The 20,924-nt window shown below is 44.8% G+C and overlaps 1 protein-coding gene across 1 annotated transcript in view; it reads right to left on the minus strand.

Moving 5' to 3' along the window:
- Window positions 1-20,924, minus strand: part of JPH3 (junctophilin 3) — a 664,009-nt gene that overhangs the window by 68,148 nt on the left and 574,937 nt on the right. The window contains exon 4 of the mRNA XM_085637819.1: window positions 2,924-3,846. Within this exon, the coding sequence (XP_085493945.1) occupies window positions 2,924-3,846 (923 nt within the window). The remainder of the gene's footprint in view (window positions 1-2,923; window positions 3,847-20,924) is intronic.

Genomic DNA, 20,924 nt, shown 5'->3' on the forward strand with positions numbered 1-20,924 from the left:
GACATGGTGCATAATGCTATTCATGAACGAGGCCACACATATCTGGCACAGATTTGTGCTGTGCACACACACAAGCTAGACAACTGAATTTATCGGAGATTAGGATGTCAGTGATCGCGAGAATTCGAACATTTAGAATGACACCATGTTTTCGCCATCTAGACAGATGACTTATGGGACTCTCAGCTCTAGGTACAGGATTCACAGTATATTATTTGACTTTCAGGCAAATAATGAAAAGGCATCTCTTTTCAATTTGTTAAAACAAAGGTGTAACAACCAGAGCTGCCGACTTTGGAACTGGGGAACTAGGTTTGAGTCTCGGCATCAGCTCAGCATCCTGTGATTCTGGGCAAATCTCTTAATCTCCCCGTGCCTACCAAAAAAAATGAATGTGTCCTTGTGTAATGTAACTGGTGCTCATCTAAAGCGCTCCAATACCTTAGGGTCGATTTCGTGCTGTATAAAAATTGAAAAAAGAAAACTCGTTTTCAGTCATGTAGAATCACTGTTTTAGGGATGCAGCTGTTCCATAAACACAAGATTGGTCTTTGGAGCAAATTTCACACTTTAGCTATAACTGTTGACAAAGAACGAATAACATAACATCCAGTGTCAAATCAGACATCAACCTTTCTTAGCAATTTCATTAGCTTATAAAATTGACATCTCACAAGAATTGTATTCTGGCATGCATCAATCTGCCACTGAGCACAGCACCATAGTAAGCATCCTGCTTACTAGAATATGGACCATGTGCTCTAGAGTGGTTACTGAAAGATTAGTGCTCTGTGGTGGAAATGTTCAAGTTTGGAGGAAATGGAGAGGATCTGTAGAAATGTACTGTAATTGGGTTCTTGCCTTTTTCTCCGCTCTGCACCACTTACAAACATCCCCAAAATTACCAGGAGATGCTGTGGTAATGCTGGGAAATTACCTGGTAAATCCCCACATCAACAGGTAATATTGGAGATGTCTCCAGCAGCTTTTATTGACAAAATTGTTTGCAAGTAGTGATCAGTGGAAACAGTGTTGTGTCTGATCCTTCATGGGCCGGTCTAAATCTGGTGGTAATGGCTGCAGACTATAACATTACCTGCAGAGCCATGCATTACGAATTAACTGTGCAACTTGTTAATCAGAGTCAGTGACTGTGAAAGGGGTAGTTTCAGTGCATATTTTTCTATCTTGAAAACATGTCTGATGGAGGAGACTTCTTCCCTGAAAGTTGGCGATGATCCAGCAGTGGCCACTGCCATCAAGTCCTATTACAGCCTTCCGTTTCCTCAGGTGCACAGGCCAGCATACCTCACTCACATTAAAAGTACCAGTGGGCAGGATGGGCTGTATTGTGGGAAGTCAATGATTAAGAAACTTTGTGGACAATTCCTTCCTCCTGTTAGAATAGCACGGAGGAAGTTTGAAGAGAATTGAGAGAAATCAGGTAAAAGTAATACCTCAAGGTTGCTTTTTATCACTGAAAACTACATTGTTTTTAGAGACTGCACTGTAAACAGAAAATTGGATATCCTATTACAGTCAGATGCTACCTGAGTTTATAAACATAAGACCTTACTTCGAGAAGAAAACTCAGGGCCTGATTCACAAAGGTAAACTTACACTTCTGTGTAAGTTTACAATTGTTTGCTATTCACAAAGGGTCTTACAAGTAGTAATTTTACGAGTGCGGAGTCTCAGCACATAAAAAGACCTATCAGTTACCATAATATGGTTAGCTAACTTTGCACCCAAGATCTACATTTAGGATAAAACTCGGATTCTATTCAAATTTAAGCATTATAGACAAAAACAGCCAGGCGAGGAGGGGGGGGGATTTGGGGGGAAAGAGAAAGGAGTAAGGTGTACAGAAGGAAAGAAGGAAGGTAAAGAGAAAAAGCACACAAGAACAAGAATGGAAAAGAAAGAAGAATGAGAGAAAGAAAAAACAAGAGAAGAGAAAAACAAAGAAGGAAATTGAGGAAGGAAGAAAGTAAGGAACAAAGTAATGGAGGGCTGGATGAAGTAAGATGTAAAGGATGGCCAAAGAGAAGAAAGAAAGGAAGGTAGATGGAAGAAAGATGGATACAGAGATAGGCAGCGTAGTAAAAAAAGGAGAAAGAGCAAAAAAGAAAGTGAAATTAAATGAAGAAAGTAATAAAGAGTGAGCAAGACAGAATAAGAGAACAGCAAAGTGCTACTATATGAGTGATGGGGTGGATAGCAGTAAAATGACTGACTATGTGAGGGCAGACAATAAGAAATAAGGGAGGGAAAGAAATGATGGTAAGAGAACATGTGCTTCTTCTTAATATGTTGTGAAATGTTTGTCTAAATGCCCAAAGACAAAGGGGGTCATTTAGGCTTTGGTGGGCTGTACTGGCACGTACTTTGATGCCCTGGTGAGCTACAGCCATATTTAGAGCTCTCGACCTGCATGTGGAGATCTCTGTGCCGTCAGAGGAGCTGCTGTCACGGGCTGCACCACTATCTCTTCAAGCATGAAGGAGGCCACACTAAAGGGAGCGACCAGGGTAGGCCATTGAAAGGAGGGCAACAGTTTGTATCAATGCAATTGGTAGACCTGCTGAGTGTCCAAGTGGTGATAAAACAAACCACAACTGTGACCTATTGTTAATTAGAGAGCAGAGTCCTGTGACTGTCTGGTGAGGAGTGAAGGGGTAAAGCAGGAGAGGGTTGAGAGGCAGGAAGAAGGGTGTCAAACAGAGGTACAGAGACAGAGAATATGGTTCACGTGTAAACATATGCAAATGATGGCCATATACATGTGTTAATTCCCATTGAATGATAGAGAACAAGGTCAGTGGTAAAGGCTGCTGTGCTAGAGTTGGCATGCGCATTGTAACCTGAAAGTGACTTAAGTTTAGCCCATGTGGAGAGATTAACAATCTGCTATCTCACTTACTGTATTAGATTTGTTCTCCACCTTGTTTTCCTCCTCTGATTCTAGTGCAACAGGTAAGGACTTCTGTGGTGGCGAGAGCGTTAAATCCCGCCTAAGCAGACGAGGCTCAGCCTTGTCCCCCAGCCTCAGGTTCTCCAGTTTTTGCACGGTGGGCTCCGAGGCAGGTGCCGGCCGGAAGCTGTCCTTACCCGGGGGCTTAGTCTTCAGTCTGTGCACCCCGTAGACATGCTCCTCTTGGTGCGTCTCCTCAACTGTGGCCCGGTGGCCCACTTTGCTGTAGTGCCTTTTTTGGGTGTGAATCTCTTGCATATAAGAATCCATTCGCTTGAGCGGCTTCATCTCCATCTCATAGTTGCTCAGCTTCTCCTCGTCCACCTCGAGGAGTTTGGTGCTGGCTGAGCTGTGGTTGTGGGACCTGTGAGTAGTCCATGAGACCGTGACGGGGGAGTCTGTCCAGCCCTCGCGGGGCTTGTGGTTGGAGGCCATATGCTTGTGGCTGGAGCCCCGAACCCTTATCTCCTCGGGCATGGAGCAAGACCCGGACATGCTGCTATGTAGGATGCCGACTCTGCTTCCTCCTATCACACCTATACGTTCCTCATTCCAGCTGCTGGGTCTCAAGTAGTCCCCGCCTCTTCCTTCCAGAAGCATTTGGATGTCCCCACCCCTGTCCTCATCTATTGAGACCTGTCGCGAAAAGTGGGCAGTCTTGTTTCTGACCTTAGGGGGTGGTTGTGTGGGAGGAGGAGTAGACGTGGGGCTCCCTGGGAGGCTCTGCAGCGGGCTGTCATCAGGTGAGCCATCAGATGGGGTGGTCCCTTTACGGTAGAGCTCTGGACTTTCTTGCTGTGGCGGCGATCCTGCAGAGATAACCTCGATGTCCTCGCTGGACGCCTGACGTGTTGGCCTCTGGCACTCAAGCCCTGCAAGAAGAGATAGAACACAAGTTTTAGATGCTGTTACAGTTCTCAAAGGTTTCCTCTTTGCTTACACCATGCCTGTCATTGAATAAGTTGTCTGACTAATTGTAAGGCATTGTAGTCCGGTAAGTACCATAGAAACCCAGATAAGGGTTGTCTGGGACAATTGATCTGTCCATTTCATTATTATTCCCGGCAACTGTTCTATGTTTTTACTAAGCAGAGATTTTTCAGATGTTGTTCCAAAAACCTTTCTTACCCCCACCCAATGTCCCCTGGTAGGATATCATTATCTCTCATGTAATATGTGTATGTTGATTCCTTTCAATAATTTGTGTGCGTAAAACACTAACTTTCTTAAGTGTGTTTAGATGTTAAATTTTGAAACCTGACCTCATAAGACTTGCCTATTGAACTTTAATACTTCATCTACCATTGTGTATTTTTTCCTGGAGATGCCTGTGTTATAAATGCTTCACTCTCCACTTGGCCGCATTGATCCTTAAAACATAAAAGTGCTGGATTTGGATGGTTCTCCAAAGAAATCACTTCAGCTCTCATTAGAGGGTCATATCAGTGCTCCACTGTCAAGCACCTCCAGCACAACTGTTACCATAGCCTTATAGCCCGCTGTAGCGAGCTATACCAGCTATTAAAGGCCCACTCCAGCGTTTCGGCTCGGGCCTTTAACAAGGGAGCGGGCCTTTAATAGTGTGTATAGCCCAGCTACAAAGGGCTATAAGGCTATTAGAACATTCTGCCACTAGAGGGCAGAATGTTCCAACAAATAAAACAAAGGCATCTCGGAGCCCGAGGGGGTTTAAATTCCCTCGAGCTCCGAGAGGCCTTTGTTCACAGCAACAGCTGCGAACAAAAGCAACATAGGAATGTTGCTCTGCGGGCCTTTACCAGCCCGTAGAGGCATGGAGCACTCCATTGTATTCAATGGAGCTCTCCACATTCCCATGTTCTAATAAGTCCGATGGACCTGCAGAGGTGCCTAGGTACGAAGTGTGCAAAACTATCATTCAACCAGTGTAATCAGGTTGGTGGAATTTTGAAATGTCACTAATTTTCTTATGACACCTCTAGTAAAATTCTCCCAATTTTGTAGGAAAAGAAACCGAAAATTGATAATTTGGAAAGTTTTTAGAGAAAAATATTGTGCTGCTTTCAGTCAAATATTTTGCTGAAGAAATATAAACTTCAAAATGTCAAAAGCGAATTTTTACCCTTAAAATCTATTTTTACTGTTTGTCTTCATTAAAAAAAATCTTTGCAATGTATTGAATTTTACATTTTCATACAGTCCACACTATTTTATAAATGCCATGACCACAGAGATGCATACGTCCCCCACAAAGAAGGTCTTTCTTTATGTCTTTGAGAGGACCACTTATAGCTCTATGTGCATCCATAATATAATCCTAAATCCTCTGTATAATACTCAGGTGGCCTTATGTCCAGGTGAAGTCCTTCCTTTGGTGAAACCACTAAATGTTCAGAGCAGGAATCAAAGATTGCACTTGATACACTCCAATTCAATTAATATATTAAATACATAATAGGCCATCATATAACATGGCCCTATAATTCCATGAGGGGCTTCTGGAGGTACAGTAAACTAGGACTACGCAGTCATAGTCATTTGTAAATTTTACCTGAATCCCAGGATGACACTATAGGACCATTTTACCAGGATGACACTATAGGACCATTTTACATGTCTTAATTGTGATGTTTTTTTACTGAGAAATGCTTATTGAAACAGTAAATTATATACTGTATTAAATGGTTGTCTGTGATAAAAAGAAGAGAAACATACATCAGCCCTACCTTTCCGCCCCGCTTAACCCTAAAACCAGGAGAGAGATTATGTACATGCGATTGCTGGCACTTCCAATTACGGATTTCAGTCGGGCTTGGGCAAACCAAAGCACAAGAGGAGCATGTTGACTGTGTGAATACAAATGAGAATCATGGCTACACCTCCTGTGCTGTTGCCCGACCTTAGCAACTGAAATGAAAGGAGGATCCTTCTTAGAGAACTATGCTTGAGAGAAAAAGTAACCACCTGCCAAGAGGCCTCTGCAGTATGTTTCATGCAAAAATAACGTTATATCCTGGCCTGCGACAGATATGTATAATCTATCAGTGGCACTATGTACCCCGGCACGGCCTCCCGATCTAGCCCTCGTACTGTCCAAACGCTGATACTGGATTATTTTAAACACAGGACCTCGAAAGAACACTCCCCTATACAGTCGCAAAGCACAAGCACTTTACAAAAGAAAGAGTACCAGTGAGAAGAATGGAAACAAAAGTAGTCCTGGTGATTTGAAGGAGCTAGTGGGGTAATACTCTCCTATGGGACCAGCCAAACAGCAACGGCCAACTGCAAACACGATAAGAAGCCCCTAGTGAAACACTGGCACTTAACTATTGCACCTTACCAGATCTATTAACCTCTATGAACTGCGATGTCCTTTTTTAATGCTTTATTGTAATGCGATTGTTGGAATTAACATATGCAAATAAATAAATACAAATACACAGCATTGCAGAGTTCAGTAGTTACGGTTTTAAGTGAAAACACATTTTGCCTGTGGAAGCTGCATTCCGCTAGGCTAGGCACAGCTAACAGTGGGCCTCAATTGTTGATGTTTATTTTGCCATTTATGAAGAAAATGTTATTCACCAAAAACCAAAATTAAGGTTGGCACATTCATGAGTAGAGGCCATTTAACTGGACAGAAAGAAAACAGGCTGAGATGAGCCCTCGCATTAGATGAAATCCATATGTCACTGGTAGGATGTCATAACCGTGAAATAATATGCTCTGTATGTAAAATATGGGTTACATTTACTTCTAGCTCTGGATACTGAAGGAACAGCTGTAAGTTTTGGGTGCTACTAGTATTCATGTTAATGGTACTCGAGCCAGACACTGTAGTTGGAAAGTAAATATAATCTACAGTGTTGCTGCAAGAAGGGGAATGGCTCTGGTTGTCTTTTCTGCAGCCAAATTATAGGCATATGTGGTTGTTTGATGTTGCAACTGGAAATGCTCAAAACACCAAAAGAAGCTCACCCAGCTCAAAACTCACTCACTCATTAGGATAGCACAAAGGAGAAATCAGTTTGGAAACCTGGGCAGAGTCTCGGGCACTTCCACTGACCAAGCTCACTTTGCCACACATCTGCTACCTTCCCTTAGGTCAATTCCTTGTGCTGCGTGTTCTACCGGATTGTAGATATAAAGAAAGTAGAGGTGGTGGGTGGGTCATCTGACAGAAGGGGACCTCTTGGACTGGAGTAAAAAATACCTGTCTAGCTTGTAGGAGAAGTGACAGCACCCTAAACCAGTTGGGGGGGGGGGGGGGGGTGCACCTAATTATGATAGACCACAGGCTCCATCCAAATGTTCTTCATTACAATTTGGCCAAAATGTATCTGCTGTAGAGTCGGCGTCTGCTCCGTCGTGGGTGCAGAAGGCATGTGGTATTAGATACATGGCTGCTTTGCAGAAACCATCCATTGAAACTTGCTTTTGTGACGCACTAATGCTATGTTGGTGTTTATTGAATGACCATGGATCTTGCTCAAGGAGGGGCCACACTAACAGCAAAGTGCTCCAGAATATAGGATCCTTCCAGCATGCAAGCGTCCTTTACATTTGAGATACAACCACCAAGCATGACAGAGTCTCCCCAGATAAAGTCTTGTTTTTGATCCACATAGAACCTAAAGATCTTCCTAACATTCCAGATGTGGAAAATCCTCGCACATTCCCAACCAGGAATCAGGAAGGACATGGGAAAGAAAGTTGATCAATTCTAGTGAAAGTCTGATGGTAACTAAACAGAAAGAAAGGTTTTGAGACGAATTTAGGAGTAACTGCACATACTCACTGAAGGTGAGGTATTGCAGCTCATGTGTCCTCCTGGCTGGAATCAAAGAATTGGAAATGTAGGCTTCTGTGTCACCAGTTAATTGCATTGGTGGAAGAGAGGATACAAAGTTTACAAACCCACAGAAATATAACAGCTCTTAAATCTCAAAACATGATAGGGGTCTCAGAAGGACGGCCAAAAGTGAATGAACCCACCAAAACGTCTTAAAATAATTTTACAGGGAAGTATTCTCTTCCCCCTCAGGATACTAAAAAAATAATAATTTCGCCTTGTCTCTAGTGGCAAAAGAAACTATTGAGAGACCATTTCCCCAGGGGTCCTATGAATTAAAGAGGCTACAATGTTTAAAAAAAATAAGAGTAGTGAAGTGGGGGGAGGGGCTGGGCTCGTGATAGTTTGTTGGTAATTTGGGCATGGAGTTCTGCACAACCCCAAGGAGGTGGCTAGCAAACAGTTCTCCTTGCAGTTTCATCTTCCACAGCTCCACCAATGACATGCAAAGCTGATGGAAGTAGGTTTTAATCTGCTCATTGATGTAACACGGCACAGTGGATTTTCAAGCTACATTATCGAAGTAGCGTGAAATTAGCAAACGTTAGATTTCACCTGGCTTGCAAAGTTTGATGTTTTCCAACTTTGATTAACTTCGCTTTAAAAATATTCTCTTTATAGGATTTTTCCTTTCCAAAACTACATTTCTCTGATGCTTTCTTATGCTATTTATTTCTTTTTTTAGCTTTATAAACTTCACAATGCTCTTAAATATTGCTGTGTTAAAAAATAATTTAGGTTTAGGGAAAACCATTGCAACTTTGTTGACACCTAGATACAATGAATCAAAATGCTGTTATCTGTACAGACCACAACCTTTCTTTGCTCATTAACAGAAGTGCTTGCAACCTCAAGGACATTGCCTTTCACTTGAAGACACCGATGTGACATCTCCACTCTATAGAACATGACGCCATTGATCCAAAACACACACCAAGTAGCTTCCTCACTGTATTTCATAGAGTCATTAGAAATTAAGACTTCCAGATTCGACAGAACAAAACTGACCTAAGTCAGAAGGATCCTCTCAGAGTGCGCCCGTTCCAAGTCTCCTTCGCTGCTTCAGAGACGGTGGGCCAGACGTATCAAATGGTTTTACCCATTCTGTGTCTATGGGAAAATGCATTCGTACATGTGGCCCGGTGACTTGTAATAGCACTGGAATCGCTGTCACTGACGTTCCTCTGGAGGTACCAAAAGGTTGTTAGTTTTAATAGCCACCCACCAAACTTTAATTAAAAAAGAAAAAAAAACTCCCAGCTTGGGAATTTGTTCTTGAGAAACAAATAGATCATGACACCCACACCAAGGGAGTCCCCCCCCCCCCCCCCCGAGTCTGTGGGTCATTATTTTAATTTTTCTATTAATCACTGCCAGCTTTTCTCTGGTGGTTACGAATAGAAAAAAAAGACATTAGACTGTCTTTCCTATATAGGGTGTGTGGTGTGATGCCTTTACTCCGACAGACAGCACTCCATCAGGCAGTCAGAGTAAGATTTCTATTGAGGGAGCCGACTGGGGCACTGCCGACAGAAATCTGACTGCCTGCCTTAATTAATAGGGCGGCCATACTGAGAGTTTGGAAGACAGGATAATCTGTTAATTTTGTGATAGATAACCCAGTCGGCGAAACTGTGAATCAGGCCCTAGGTCTTAGGTTAAAAATCTAAATCCAGACGGTTAATTAATAAGTTGAGCGTACACATTGAAGGCCATATTTACAAGAAAATGACGAAGGGCAGCACCGCAAGCCGTTTAGCTGCGCCATGCTGCATCATTTTCAAAGGACAGGGATGCGTTGTATTAACAACAATACAACGCATCTCTGCGCTTTTCCCTGCGCTGGTGCATAATTGGCTGCCATGTGCCAGCGCTTGCATCATTTTGCAAGGGTGCCTGCGCTGCGGGGATGATTGTTTTTGTGCAGGAAGGCACACATTAATTAATGGCATTTTCCTCTTTCTATGCGTGCGGCAGAATGCAGCATGCATAGAAAGAGGAAAAATGAGGAGAAATTAGGATATTTCTCCTCATTGCGCCTCCCTAAGGCCACCCCTGGGATGGCGTTAGAATCTGACACATTCCCAGGTTTACGATTCCTCGTAAATCTGGGAATGCATCAGATTCCATGGGTGTTGCATGGAAACACCCACTGCAACACCCATGGAACGCCCCTTCCACGCAGTGTTCTGCGTGAATGGGGCACATATTTACAAGGCCATGAAAAGCCACACAAAGTGGTCTTGTGTGGCCTTGTAATTATGCTACGGCACATTGCGCCAGCGGAGTGCCAAAAAAGCGATCCTTGGGTGGTGCAAAACTGTCGATAGGCCCTCGTAAATGAGTTGTTAAAATGTCACTGAAATTTAGGTCAATGGACAGAGAACTGCAAGTCTTTGACAGACTCAGGAAATCCTTGGAGTTCATTCTTTTTGCTCTGAGCTGTTTATCAATGATGCTAGGTTCCACAGAGTATGATGTAAAGTTTCCTGTGTGCTATGAGATGTCTGCCTTATGTTTGAGCTTCACCGTGGCCCTGGATCCTAGATAGTACGAAGAAGAGGTTTCTACTAAAGTACAGGTAGAATAGCACTTCCAATAGTTTCTTAAGGAGCCCAAACATCTACCACCCTAAAGTGAATGCTGATTCCCATAAACTTGATCACAAAAAGAAACTGGCCTCAAAGAGTATGCTTCAATGATCAATTGATGCGGCCACTGGGGAGCCAATTGTTGGTGACAGGAGGCACCAAGCACATTTTAAGGGAAAGACGACTGGCCTCCAATATCAATGTCCCTACGCGTGCACTACTAGTACTGGGAATGAGCTTAGCACTAAAAGTAAGTACCAAATTTTACTGGCTTGTATCTTGCAAAAGGTTGTCTCAGCTGTATTTATTCAATTGCAGGAGCAACCACTGGACCAGGGACGCCTCCTGAAAAGGCACCCACTAGACCCACTGGGCCTCACTGGCAAGATGTGAAACTGGTATTCAGGGTTAGGATTCTTCCACATCTTTGCTTGCTTACCATATGCTGTAGAAAGACTGTTCAATTGGTTCTGGAATGAGGGAGCCAGGCCTTATCCAGGCGACTCAAGCCAAAGGACCTAGTGTGGTAAAAGAACACCCTGGCATCGCGTTGAGCCTAGATAGGAAAGTGATGTGGGGTCCCACCAAAAAGAATGGGACTAAGGGTTGTACAAACTAACATATGCATGTTTACGGGCTTACACCGGTAAAACTCATGTTTTTAGATGCCTGTAGAGTTTTCATCAGATGAGCGGGGCTCTGGCACCTCATTGCTAGTCCAGTGCAGATACTTACACTTCAGTGGTCCGGCACTTCGGCTGGACCTCGTTAGCGTTTGCAGGACCAGGCTGCTCCTGACCTAGCTCCTGACCTAGCTAGGGCAATCCAGATCCAGTTGTTTCAGCAGGGCACATGTCTTCTCCCACTACTACCCCGTTTGTAGCCTTCGTTGTAATTAGCAACATGGATTACACTGACAAGATGCTTTATTTGAGCTGAGCTGCAGAGCTACTATTGTGTCTACAGCAATTCCAGTGGGATGGCTTGGGGAACAGGATGTGGGGGTGGAATTCTTATAGAGTGGGTTTTGGATGACTCCAGGGCAACTGAGAAGGTATGCCACCTTCAAAAATCATAATTCCAGTGAACAGTATAGATAGAGCCACTAGAATTATGCGGCAGGGGAGAGCGAAATTATGCGGCAGTGTGGAGTAAATTATGCAGCAAGAAAAAAACAAATTATGCAGCATAACGTGGCACATTTTGTAATAGTATAACTTTATTATTTTGTCATTTTGACACTTATTAACACCGTTTGGGCATTAGTTTCACCTCATTATTACCAGTTTAATTTCCAAATACAACAGTAAGAAACAGAAAGGTGACCAGTCAACGTTCGCAAAGGGCCTTCCACTGAGCATCTCCACACGTCACTGCATTTTTAGTAACTTTTGAACTGTTTTAACTAGAAACAAAATATTATTTTTGATAACATTTGCAGAGTATGCAGCAGATGCTGGATTGTGGGGCAAATGCAGCAAATCCATAGTTATGTGAAAAACGCTGCAGACGCACAATTGCATAATTCCAGTGGCCCTCAGTGTAGGGTACATATTTGTGGGTTTTCCAGGATAGATGGCGCTAAATAGCCAATGCAGTGTGTAAGGCAGAAGAGATGGTTCAGGCTTCCTGAACAAGATCTCTCCCTTTTCCTCACAAAAGAAGCCCACAAATGGATACTGAGAAGCGAACTTCAGGAAGGACAGCATACAGCTCTATCGAACGTGTGTGTCCTTGCGGAGCAGATATGAGGATAGAAATCCCCAGGCAGCCAAAAAAGTTTAAACAAACTCTTTGATTTCGGTCAGGTACCTAGGCTGAATGTGTATAGCAGCTACAAATCAGACAAGGGTGAAACTTGTAGTACGCGGTCTTCAAGAAGAGAGAGAGTGAGAGAGAGAGGAAGAGAAAGGAGAAGACAAATTCAGATGGACTACTAAATTACGAATGATGGTGAGAAAAGAAATCTAGCTCTCTGATGTCAGCAGTGGAAGAATACACTCAACCAAACAAAAATAAGGGTGAAAACTAAATGTTCCAGAGGCGAGACAAACACAAGAATAGGGTAAAAAACTATTGAATCAGGAGCAGCAAAGCGACATAGACAAAGAAGTCATCAAAAATGAGCAAACATGATGCCTTCTCCACAATGTAAAGAAGTACTGATAACAATGTTGTATGCAATAGACAACTAAAGCAGTCTGCAGTAAGACCACAAAAAGAGTGCTATCAGGGGGCCATATGCTCTGGCAAGCAGTGATGTCTAGCAATATTAACGTATGGTGGGGCGCGATGGTGCCAAACTCACCATACATGCTGCTCCCCCGATGTGGCTCCCCTGGGGAGGCCCTTCTTCCCTGGAGTCCACGTACAGGAATGGAAGGACTTCCTTCCTGCCCAGTGGAACACCAATCCAACCAATCCTGGAGCTGCTTTCATCAGCATAAATGCAAAAATAACAGTTGATGGACAGAATGCAGAACAATGTCATACATTCACCCCAGTACAGAGATCTGGGCCTAAATCCGCATGAACGCAGCTCCAGGATTGGTGGGAGCAGGCTAACCCAGCACTCATTGTGAGGCTGGGGGCCTGTGCCAGCAATCCCCCGGCTGTTTCAAAGCCATGGGATTGTTGGGTCGATAGTGCGCATGTCAGGCTGGCTGTAGCAAGCCAGCCACCCAACCCGACATGCGCAGTAAGGGGCAGCTGTAATACTGCAATCAAAGGATTCTGCCCCGCCTGTGCCGTCACTTGTGTGAGCCTGCGCCAACTAAAAAAAAGCATGGCAATAAAATGTCATTGCCATGCCATTTTATTTATTTGTGTGTGCCTGCTGCACTCGCATTTGGCGGGGCGACGCTCCTCCGCTCTTCAGGAGGAGCCGGCCCTGCTGCCAAGTGATGTCCAATCTGATGATCCAAAGAAGAGCCAGAGAAGAAGCGCTTGTCTAAAGTATTCTGTTGAGATTCCCAAACTGATTTCGACTTTGCGCTGTGCATAAAGTCTCTAGTCTTCCTCCTATGGCGGAAGCACAACCCTCGAGCCCACTGGAAGGAGCGCTATGGTGGGATGTAGAAGTAAGTCCAATAGTCTTTGGTTGCAACTCTTTAACAAAGGCCAGAGAAGTTTAAACAAGTACCAGACCTTAGCATAAAACCTGGCGGGTCTTCTCTTTAAGCTATGACATCATAAGTGAAAAAAGTGTACAACTGGTGAGACTGAGAAGCACCGGCAACAACCTGTTCACAGACTTGAAGTGTTCAACACCCTCACACAACAAAAAGTGCAGTAAAGGCCACGCTGGAGTTATATCAACCTCCTAATAAATATTGGAGCCATCATATGCTCTGGGCCTGAAGCTGAGCTGCAGGAAAATTAAACCCATTTTTGCAGTTTCAGTCCACGTTAAATTATTTATTTGAGCCGATAAATAAAACATTTGAGAGGAAATATCTTTCATTTGATGCACCTTTGTTTCTTTCTTTATTCTTATTTCTTATGCTTGTTTCTTTGATACATTAAAGTAAAAGCAAAACCAAACCCATCACGCAAGTTTCAACACATTCCCTCTTCACTAACTAAAACCGTAAATCCTGTAAAATGGAGATGCAATTATATGAGCAATAGATGAAAAAAGCACCACAGGACGAGTAAGTTTAATTTATATTTACAAATATTTTACCCACGTTTTCTCAAAAGTAGGATTTGTATCACTGCCGTGATTGGTCCCTCCGTCCACGGGTGCTGATGCTGCCATTTTCTCATCCATTTCCCCAGACTGTATTTTCCTGAGAGTTTTCTATTGTTTTAAAAGTATTGTCCTGATCAACCCTACATCTTTTTTAATCCATAATTGCCACATATATCTTCTGCTTTCCTGTGGCAGTTCAATAAACACCACTATATGTTTCCTGAATGTACAGTAGTATAAAGTAATCATAATGTATCCACTGAGGACTTCGCCATCACCATCCATGGACCTTTCCATGCAGAAAAGTGCATGTGTGGTGGAAACTGGACCACACATGCCGCAGTCTCATCCCATTGGTTAATAGTGACTGCTTTAAGCGACTGCACCCTCTAAGGGCCACACTATAAAAAGAAGCACAACTGATGGTGAATGCACCGGGCAGACATGTTCATGTTCATTTTAGATATGGGGAAAGTATGTTCAACAATAATTTCTCAATTGCTTCAGTGTTAATTCCAAGTCTAGTCTATCATCCCACTTGAACCAGTGGTTCTCACAGTAATTCATGCCTCTAGCATTTACAGCTCCATCATGGCTGGACAATTCCCACCCAAAAATGGTCCATTCATTCAGCGGATTTTCTTTTAGAGTGTTCAGCACACCACATATCTAGAGCGCCTAAGGTTTTGGGTGAATCATGAAGCGTTCACTCGCTTCCGGTGAGTTAGAACGCGTAAAAATAGCCGTGTGTGTTTAGCAATGTTCTAATTAACACCTGGGTCTATTTTCCGGGTGCTGCATTTTAGTGCTGCTGTCACAAGTCTTTTCCACGGAAGCATGAAACCACGGAATCCATTCCATGTGATAAATGGTAGTGCTGCACTTTACAAGTCTTTTATTAATTAAAGTACGATTTGGAATTGGCTTTACGCTGTGGAATTCTGGCCCTCCCCCTCGCCACAATGTGGCCTTTGGCAGCCAAGGAAGTGCAAGGTAGTCCATACAAAAGGTAATTTGATAACATAAGTGCCAAGTCAGTGATGAAGTGCATAACGATGTAGACACTGAAAAATTTGGTGGAGGCCATGTAAGGATTGCTGCGCTGAGGCGCACGGAGGGGTAGGTACCCCTTGCACCACAGAGGCCGACCTTACACCCTCATCACCCCGCAGCATCAAGTGAGGGCAGGAAGTAATAACAGCAGCAGAGAATATTTGTCTCCAGGCCTGCAAAAGTGCAAAGTTCTCACCACAATGAAGGTGGTACCCGCAGCTTGCTCCTCCAGACTTGTTTTAGGATGTCCATGCTGCAGTCAGAGAAGGTGTAACATTTTTACGCAGCATCAAACCGATTAACATAAAACCCGGGTGCGGGGTGGATTTGCCAGGCCACCTCACATTCACATGGCCACCGACTTGGTTGTCACACCTTTCTCTCTGAATCAACTTCATCCCAAAGTGGAGGTGTGTAGGACACATGGAAGGAGAGGCTGCAGGTTCTACAACTCCAAGCGCCAACAGTGCGTAAACTTACAAGTACCTCTGGGGCCTCCTTCCCCAGTCTTGTGGGGATATTTCAAAACCTCCCCAACTTGACAGGTGGGCAGTCGCATAAAGCTATGAGCCAAACTCAGTACCATATGGAAGAGCAGAGGTGACCCAACCTAGCCGAACACGTCTCAGAGCTATTCCCAAATAACATCAGCTAAAAGGGCACGTAGAACAGCCATGGTCCTCGGCAGCCGCGGTCCCTGCAGGTAACAGCGGTGGGGCGGTGTAAGGGGGGATTTCAAGGGACGATGCTGAGGGAAAATTAAATAAATAATTAATTTACCCTCTGCATCGTCCCTTGAAATCCCCCCTAACCCAACCCCACTGATGTTACGTCCACGGACCGCGGCTAGTCCTCAGGCAGAAGCCAAAGCCACAACAGCAGAGCAACTATTACTCAAGAGCAACAAGAAGAACCTACCCAGCAATGTATTTTATTTTATTATTTTTATAGAGTGCGGCATATGCTCAAAGGCGTCTTGGCGCTAGCATCTGCACTGAGGAGGTCACCATCAATAAGAGAGAAATACAGCTACATGGAACATTGCAATAGCCAAGTTTTGAGCTTTGAGGAATGACTATAGAATCAAAAAGGAAAAGAGGGCCTTGGAGAAGAAACGAAGAAGAGCTTATCAATCCGTCCAAGGCATTCCACGTTCTCAGTGCAATCCCACTGAAATAAAGTAAAGCGTCACATCACCAGCCCTCCTACGCTTTCCATGTTTCTACCCTTCGCCACCAAGCTCCTCCGTTGTTCTTCGCGCCCACTGGCTCCCTGTTGCATCGCTGACTTCCACCCCCCACGCATCTCTGTTGTTTGCTCACCCATCCCTGTCACCTTCTGTTTTTTTTTCTTTTGAGATTATTTTTCTTGGTTGGAGGGCCCTGTAGCTGCATTTTTTCTACCACACAGCTCCTTTTTTAGGTCTTGCCTAGGCAGTGTATGCGCTGCGTGCGCTATCTCGAACAGACATGTAGTGTCTAGGGCATGGGGTTAAAAAACACCCATGTTTTTCATTGGTTCCTCTTACAGTCCTTTAGAAATTCTGGCTTGACATAGGTGAATACACTTAGTAGTCCCTGCTTTTGTGCTTTAAAATTATTATTTTTTTTAGAGTTTTATATGGCGCGAACTAGAGCCGAGACATCGGGTATCAGAGCACTTTATATGAGCACGAGTTTCGTTAGAGAATGACACTCATTTTTTTTTGTTAGGCACAGGGAGATTAAGTGATTTGCCCAGAATCACAAGATGTTGAGCGTCGTTGCCGAGACTCGAACCCGGTGCCCCAGCTCCGAGGTCAACCGCTGTAGCCGTAAGGCTACATCCTCTTCCCTCCTCTGCCCTGGAGACTGACCCTGCTACACGAATCCTTTCACTATGGCCCATATGTTTTCCTTCAGAGCACTACTGTGTCTTTTGCAGTGTCCTCGCTGCTGCTTCCATTTCACTAACTCTCCTTTGCTTCCTAGAACAACACCTCCTGCCCCTTGCAGCTTGTTTGTATTCAGCTCTTCTTCGCTCCCTCTCAAACATCCTTCCTGAAAGATCTAAGTCAGGGTGCACATTTGTGATACAGCCTGCACTGTGTGCTAAATCACCTCGAGGCGCTTCAAATTGACACAAAAAATATTGTATCACTTTTAGCTGTGGCGCCTGTAAACATCTGCAGCTCTCTCGCTCCCCTGTTCTAAATTAGACACTAAACACTGGCAGCCCCTCCCCTCCCTTTGGAAACTCATTCCCTGTCCTCTTCTGTCGGGTGTCAAATGGCACTTACACTGGGACTCTGTCCTGGCGCTTGCTTCAAACAAAAGATGTGCGTCGGTGAGGGGCTTTCACTTTGCTTAAGGTTGTCTAAAAGTAAGCTACACTCACACTATATTGTTTTACAAATACATGCAACAAATGTTTAACCTTTTACTCCAAACGGACTACGGTTTGACTATGCAATTACTAGAAAAGTTTATTTATAAAAGGGCAGGCTAATTCGTTTTTGTTGGTCACAAAGGGAGTGTGTAAACAATTATCCTTTAGAAAATTCAACGTGAAAAACTCTCAATGTTCATTTATCATAAATAGCTAAGCAATCAACAATTCAGGAGCTGTTACTTTCTTGCTACTAAAAACGTCTTTAAATCGTTGTCTATGATTCTACCCCAGCCCCTCAACCCGAGCAGGGGCTCCGCTGGGAGGGGCGGCATTTGCACTGGTGCTTTTATCGAGGACTTATGCACGTGTGTATGCATCTCTGCGAACCAATTCATAATCAGCTCAGTGGGGGAAACAGCCATTACATCGCATGCGTTACAACGACCGCGTTGTTACATCGAGGTACATTACAGCGCAAGTCATTACATCGACTTGCTGTAGGGGGCGCGCTAATATAAGGAATAGTATAATTTACTATTCCAACACCTTCCCTACTGTTGCGCACACTCGAGTTGGAATAGTAAATTATACTATTCCTAAGTCCAGCGCGCCCCCTACAGCAAGTCGGTGTAACAACTTGCGTTGTATTGTACTGCGATGTAACAACGCGGTCAATGTGGTCATTGTAATGACCTGAGCACCGGCGCAGCATCACAGCATGACCCTGCATCACCACAGCATGGTTCAGTACCATATCAGCATCAGCACAGCACCATTTCTTGCTCATCACCACTTCAGCACCAGTTCAGCACCACCTCAACATAAACACAGAACCGGATCAGTACAGCACCACTCCGCATCAGTGCACCACCACCAGTGCAACACCATCTCAGTGCATCACCACTGCACCAACTTAGCAACACCTGAGCACCAGTGCAGCACAACAGCAGCATCACTCAGTACCACCACAGCATCACTCAGTAGCACCACAGCACCACCTCAGCATTTCTTTAGCATCACTAAACACCACCACAGCATAGCACCATCTCTGCATCAGTGCTCCACCACCACCAGAGCAGCACCAACTAACCACCAATTCAGCATTAGCACAGCACAACCGCAACACCAGTGCAGCACCAATTTGACATCAGTCTGCACCACCTGAGCACCACCAAAGCACAACCTGAGCACCACCAAAGCATCACTCAGCACCACCTCAGCATCACTCAGCACCACCTCAGTATCACTCAGCACCACCTGAGCACCATCTCCAAAGAAACACACCACCACCTCAGAATCACTCAGTACTAGCACAGCACCATCTCAGCATAGGTGCACCACCTCATCAGTGCACCACCACCAACTAAGCACCAGCACAGCACCACTTCAGCACCACCATTGCACCATCTAATCATCAGCACAGCACCACCTCAGCATCAGTGCACCACCACTACCAGCGCAGCCACCCACAGCTATAAGAACGGCATGGAATATAGTCTGAATTTTAATTTTTAATGTATATTGAATTATTAAACGCTGTTGTGCTCATCTCAAAATTAGACAGACAGCACCATCATGTGGTGGACTGTCAGTAGTGCCGGTGCACGGGGAACCACTGGCTTACATTAAGCACTGGCATGTACAGTTGCAGTGGAGGTTAAGGGGGGTCCAGCACACCAGAGGTGCAGAATGGCATAAGGGGCCTTGGAGACTCCCAATTCAGGTAGAAATTAATTGTCCATCGGTGTAAGGTGGATCACCCCAAAGAGTCATAACCCTCGTGTACCACAGACAGGGGCCTCTGTTATGCCTCTGCATATCACCAAGATTGTGGCTCTTTTTTCTCTGCAACTAGGTATGAAGGAAGTGCATACTCCGGGACTGTGTCAGACCTCGTAGCTCCCTTGCTACACCAGTGGCGCACATCCCTCAGCAGAGTCACCACGGCTAGAAGCCAGACACCGCATAGAGGTGACTCAGGACATAGTGTGGATTACACAATCCACAAAGCGTGAATGGCTCATCTTGACGCAACACAACATAATCAGTAACAAAACGTGCTGTGACATATCTCTTGCCTACCATGCTGCCCTGTCACCCAGCTGGCCTTGGTAATAGCTGTTTGTAGTACCCCCAGGTTGAACACAATTCTGCTGCATGTATGCTTTCCTTTATGCAGCACTTAGCAAGCTCTCTGTGTGATATAGAAGCAGAATTACTATTATTATTTTCCTTCAAACGTCTGTGTGTGGCAGAGCAGTCTCCCCCAGCACACTGCGCTCCCACACCGCCCACAGGCCTCCGCTGAGGCAGCCTATCAGACGCCTTCCTACACTTCAGAACCCCGGTGTTCCTCTGGTAATTATCAGACGTTATTTCAGGAAAAGCCACGGATGTTAAAAGATGGGTGTGCGCACACGAGAGGGAGTTAGAATATATACCATAGAGTGACTGTAGGAGTTGGGCTGGCCTGAGCCTCCATACGAAGATTTAATGAAATTGGGGTGGATTACAAGTCAGGGGGGCTTGGGTAGTGGGGGATTACGGATACAAACACAAAGTAACCCCTGCTGATCCCCTCCTAGGGCCCTCCTATGCAGTGCCGGATTAAACGCTGTTGAGGCCCCTAGGCAGTCGAAATCTCTGAGCTCCCCTTGCAAATGATCTCCTAATACCCAATGCAGTCGTGTTTGGTGTCTCAAGAATTGTAATGTAAAACTCTCTTTAAAGTTAAAGTCACATTTTAAGTCACAAGTCTGAAAATGCCGCTTTTAGAAAATTGGCATTTTCTTGTCCTAACCATTTGGTGCCCGCAGACTGTTTCCTGGGTCACACGACTGGGTGTAGTTTGCCACTTGCCTGTGTTTATCCCTCCTGGACAGTATCACAATGGAGGCTCTGGGTGTTAGCAGGATGGTCCATTCTGGCTTTATGGGTGGTGGAGCTGTCACCTACCACACTTGCACTTAAAAGGCACTCTCCCAGCTCACACAAAGGACTTCACACTGGCCTATTGCACCACCAAACAGACTAGGACCAGAGAAGGGAGACAGGAAATTCTAGACACCTCTATAAGGGGAAACTCCAGATGTTTCTTCCACTTCAAAGTGGGCACTAGGTATAAAAAGGGCACCCTCTGACTCGTAAACACTATAGAAGAAGGAATGCCCTGCTGCTTGAAGCCTTCCCTGCTTGCTGATAAGGAAGACTTGCCTGCTGCCTTCATCCCAGACAGAGTGACTCCCAGGGTCTTCTGACTAACCATCTGTTCTGAGCTGCAGGGACACAACAAGCTCCAGAGGCCTCCCCGAATCTTCCCAGCTGGCCTGCTGCCTGGACCAGCAACTGGACCTACCTAAGCTCTGCTTGCCCTAGCAGGCACCTGGCATTTCTCCGGTGGGCCAGAAG

This window comes from Triturus cristatus, chromosome 12 (genome assembly GCF_964204655.1).
Source record: "Triturus cristatus chromosome 12, aTriCri1.1, whole genome shotgun sequence".
Lineage (NCBI taxonomy): Eukaryota > Metazoa > Chordata > Amphibia > Caudata > Salamandridae > Triturus > Triturus cristatus.